Consider the following 4,593-nt stretch of genomic DNA (forward strand, 5'->3'; position numbering starts at 1 on the left):
ACACGACTATCAATAAGGCCTCGAGAATCCGATAATTGAAAAACGACGACATTATCGACAATTAATAAAAATTTGCGATTAACATTAACAAACATTTCGATAAGCATTATTCATGATTTTTTTTTATTATAATACATATTACATAATAATATAAATACTCTATAAATAAGTATGCATACTTTTAATGCTGTGGTCAAAGTCTCACTACAAATGCTTTGAAACATTTGATGGACCAATTAGAAAAAAAAATTTTACAAACTGACCAATTAAAAAACGTTTTAAGTGTTTGCAGCATCGTGTTGATTCCTGTAATATTTTATTACAGCAGCATGTTTGCAACATCACCGAAAAATTATAATTTTTTTCTCTGCAATTATTATCTCTATTGATAATCAAACTCTGATGATAATATTAAAATCAGAATTTTAAATAAAAAGACAGAGTATTATTAAATTTTAAACATATATACATATCCATGAAACTAATAAATCATGAAATTAATATCATATATGTGTATAAATCAGTTTCTTATTATTTTCAATCACTTAAATTTTAATAGTCATGCGAATTTCTGTAAGAATCGACTGTCTTTATTAATAGTATCTCATCGATGACACATAGTAATTTTATAGATACATTACTTTTTTCAGCAAAAATTCAATACTAAATCAAATCCAATACAATTCTTTGAAAAATGAGCTTTTAAGTAAGAATAATATATTTGTAATGTAATAAAAATATATGTTTTAATTTTTAATTAAAGATTTTTAAATTTCGCGTAGATCAAACCAACGAAATGATACTTCTAAAGGATTCAGATTTGTATACAGTCATTAATTATTTAATGAGAATAGGAAGTTCTCGTATAAATAAAATTTGGGTCCAAGTAACAATTAAGCAGAAATTTTTGTCGCTTATAAAGAAATATTTTCATTATAAAGATTTTCATATATTTAAATCGACCATTCATATATTTAAATTGACGAAAGAATTTGTACCCCGCACGTCATATAACATGAATATAATATCTATATGGACAGAAGATCTTGTATATGCAAGATATTTAGCAACAGTTTTAAATGTATGTACATTAATTAATTATTTAATTAATTATTTAAAGCAATATTACGGAAATTTCGTCTCATAAACAATATTAAAATATAATTTCCATTGTTAATTCAGAGAGACATTATATTTGTAAATGTGCATATGGATCTCTATGGTGGGGACATACTTTTACCATATGTAAAAGTATTTGGCAAAATATATGAAGGATTTAAGCTTACTTTCAATGATAATTCGATACAAATACCAAGTGCAAATGAAGTAAACCTCTTACATGTTCCTAATAAGGAATCTATGCCAATCTGTAATTTATTTTATGACGGCAAATGGCACAAACCCGTAAAAAACATATATTGGAACCGTAATAATATGTTATGGGCAAATGCGACAAAGTATGAATGCATATATGTATTAATTGTTAAACTTTAATATATTTTTTCTTAATTTTAAGTTTGATAAAATTTATACATTAAACGTAATCAATTATTTATTACAGAGATGATATTAAGATCTGTTTTAATTCCGCTATAGAAGGATTCAAGATTTGGAAAACTTGGTCAATTGCGAATAGAATAGACGTGTTATCTCAAATGATAACAATACTAAATTGTAATAGGTTAGATTATTAAAATTTTATGTGTGTGTGTATATATCTATTTATCTATATTCTCTTATTTAAATTTATATTGTTCTATGTTTCTTTACTCTTTGGTTGATAATTTTCAATAATTTGTTTATTACTTGTTTTTATCTCTTTCTCTTTAGTAAATTTTCAAAAAACGCAAAATTGACTGTGTTCTCCAACTTCACTCGAGCATGGTTACTTTGTTCTCAAAATGATAGATTAGAAGTAATCCAAAGTCGTATTCCAAGAGGTGTTATCATTCTTAAAGAGAGATCTGAAGAAATTTTGATTCTTCGATTGATACAAATTTTAATTTCCGGCAATTCTGTTATTGTAATAGCTGATAAACATTCTTGTAATTTGACACCTTATTGCGATATCTTTTCAACATCTAAGATACCAAGAGGCGTTATAAATTTCTTGTTTAATCAAAATACAAAGGATTTAGAATTAAGTTTATGTGCAACAGATTATGTAAACTATGAAAAACAGTTGTTCACATCTAACTTCGAAAAAATGTATATAAATCTTACGTTATCCAAACAAATTATACTCTCTCTCAAATAATTTTATTAATAATGAACATCTATAATCATTTGCGACAAAGATAAGAGAATATGAGTACCTTGAAATATTTTTTACAATTTTACAAGAACATTTGTATATAAATTTACTAATCAATTTTCTCAAAAAATTACAGTTGGATAATTATATTGTATGTTAAAATACTTTATGAAAGATTTAGAACGTTTTGTATTTTTACTTATATAAGTATGTGTAAGTAATTATCAAATTCAAAATTACAATGTTATCATGAAAATATTTGATACTTTGACAAATTATTCATATCATGTAATATATCTTGCACATAATTGTAGCAACGATTTAAAAAATAAGAAATAGGAAAGATTTTTCTTTAATTTTTTTTATGATGGATATTGTGTATCTTATATTGTGTATCTTATTGACACAACTGTAAATTACAGATTAATTTCAATCATTTATAATTGTGTAAGCAAAATAAATTATCAGATAATGCAGCATCTCAAAATAATGTTTATTTATTTATTTACCAAGGATAATATAATTATTATGGATTAACAAACATTTTAAACATTATACTTTACATACTCCTATAATATTACAGGCCACATTTAGAAATATGTTCGAAACAAATTATTATTTATACATCTTGTGTTCTACAATAAAATATAAACAAGATTGCATGTAATGTAATAATCTGAATTATATAATGTATTCTAAATGTGGCCATTATAATTTTATAAATCTTATTTATAGAAAAGAATAGCTCAAACTGAATTTCAGCATTTTGATGTCACCAAAATACTTAGATTTCACCACTCAATAATTTCTTATCGAATAAAAATTCTCCCAAAGGTCCATGCGCTTGCATCATTTTACCCAACACTGAGATTTTGCCTGCGAGGTCGCGTTGCCCTTTATATTGTTCCTCTAAGAAATCAGTAGTGAGGTAGTCGACCAACTGTAAACAATTACGGCACAACAGTCATTTTTTATGTATATTTTATGTGTATATATATATATATATATATATATATATATATGTGTATGTGTGTGCGTGCGTGTGTGTGCGTGCGTGCGTGCGTGTGTGTGTGTGTGTGTATATACATATACATATAGATTGTTTTTAAGTGATGCTCACGTGGTAATCATTGAAAGAAGATGTTTTTGGAGTTTCGCACGTTATGATTATATCACGAATACTGCGCGTAACTTGAGCTTCTAATTTTAAAGCATCGGTGAGAGCTTCTTCTCCACTGTTCCATTCCTGGCGTATCGGATTTGTATTGTTGGTAGTCTGTATGATGTGAGAAAAATCGCGTTAGTGTTTACATTTTTTTTTTCTTTATTTTTTCATCATTTTTACTCAATAAGTTAAATTATTTGTGCAAGTTGTGTTTACTCGTGGAAAGTAGAATACTCACCAAAGGATACTTGAGAAGTTTGCTGACATCATTTGTAAGTTGTCCACGCATTAGCAAATATTCGATGATCTTTATAGCATGTTCTCTCTCTTCGCTCGCGCTTTCGAAAAAGAATTTGCTAAAGCCTGGGCGATTTATAGTATCACGTGCAAAGTGAGCACCCTATATAATGAAAAATTAAATCTTAATATAACACGTTATAGTCAATCTGTTTTCGTTAATTTATAACAGGTTGTAGAGATTATATTGTGTGTGTATGTATATATAAAATAAGAGAGAAAAAGAAAAAATATATATTAACAAGTAGACTATATACCATCGCGAGATATTTCATAGCAGCTTCCATTTCAGTTTTAACTTGAGATTCCATGAGTTTTGTGCACGGATCGGTCATGTCTATCCATGATGTTGGTATATCAGCAGGTTTAAGAAGACCTAAAGAGATATAATAAAATGATTAATGGTTAATTATTAAATATATAAATACTATAAATAAAAGCCTTATTGAATTTATTAATTATTAATTATTTTCTATGATGAAATTTGTCTACTATATTGCGTGATAATTCATTTCTTAATTAAAAAACAAGGCATTACTTATCGAACTCAGTTATCGAAAAGATTAAATATTTTATCAATGCGTGACTGATCGCTCATAATGTTGATAGCATCTCTGTTAGCAATAAATGATTAACATTAAGAATAATCACAACGAGATATTTTTTCTGTCACATTACTTTTATTTTCATTTGTATCTTTATTTCTACTTTTTTACGCACATTGGAAAAAATGTAAATTATTCTCAATCATAAAATTAACTGTTTTTATTATGTTTACATAATAAATGAATTAATTTGTAAAACATGCAATTCTATCTTACACACACACACACACACACACACACACACACACACACACACACACACACACACACAC

At 26.6% G+C, this 4,593-nt stretch overlaps 2 protein-coding genes across 3 annotated transcripts in view; one reads left to right on the forward strand and one right to left on the reverse strand.

The window, feature by feature from the left end:
• The first annotated feature begins 1,015 nt into the window (after positions 1 to 1,015).
• LOC108691617 lies at positions 1,016 to 2,593 on the forward strand. Its single transcript, XM_018199459.1, has 5 exons — positions 1,016 to 1,081; positions 1,183 to 1,457; positions 1,562 to 1,681; positions 1,831 to 2,208; positions 2,569 to 2,593. The coding sequence occupies exons 1-5, from the start codon at positions 1,016 to 1,018 to the stop codon at positions 2,591 to 2,593; spliced, it is 864 nt and encodes a 287-aa protein (XP_018054948.1).
• Positions 2,594 to 2,726: 133 nt separating this feature from the next.
• Positions 2,727 to 4,593, reverse strand: part of LOC108691637 (ferritin subunit-like) — a 4,325-nt gene continuing 2,458 nt past the window's right edge. For both annotated transcript variants that reach the window (XM_018199483.1, XM_018199484.1), the window contains exons 2-5: positions 3,974 to 4,092; positions 3,658 to 3,819; positions 3,375 to 3,530; positions 2,727 to 3,194 (exon numbers count right to left, since the gene is read on the reverse strand). In XM_018199483.1, the coding sequence (XP_018054972.1) occupies positions 3,039 to 3,194; positions 3,375 to 3,530; positions 3,658 to 3,819; positions 3,974 to 4,092 (593 nt within the window). In that variant the 3' untranslated portion in view covers positions 2,727 to 3,038. The remainder of the gene's footprint in view (positions 3,195 to 3,374; positions 3,531 to 3,657; positions 3,820 to 3,973; positions 4,093 to 4,593) is intronic.

Source organism: Atta colombica, unplaced genomic scaffold (assembly GCF_001594045.1).
Source record: "Atta colombica isolate Treedump-2 unplaced genomic scaffold, Acol1.0 scaffold48, whole genome shotgun sequence".
Taxonomy (NCBI): Eukaryota; Metazoa; Arthropoda; class Insecta; order Hymenoptera; family Formicidae; genus Atta; species Atta colombica.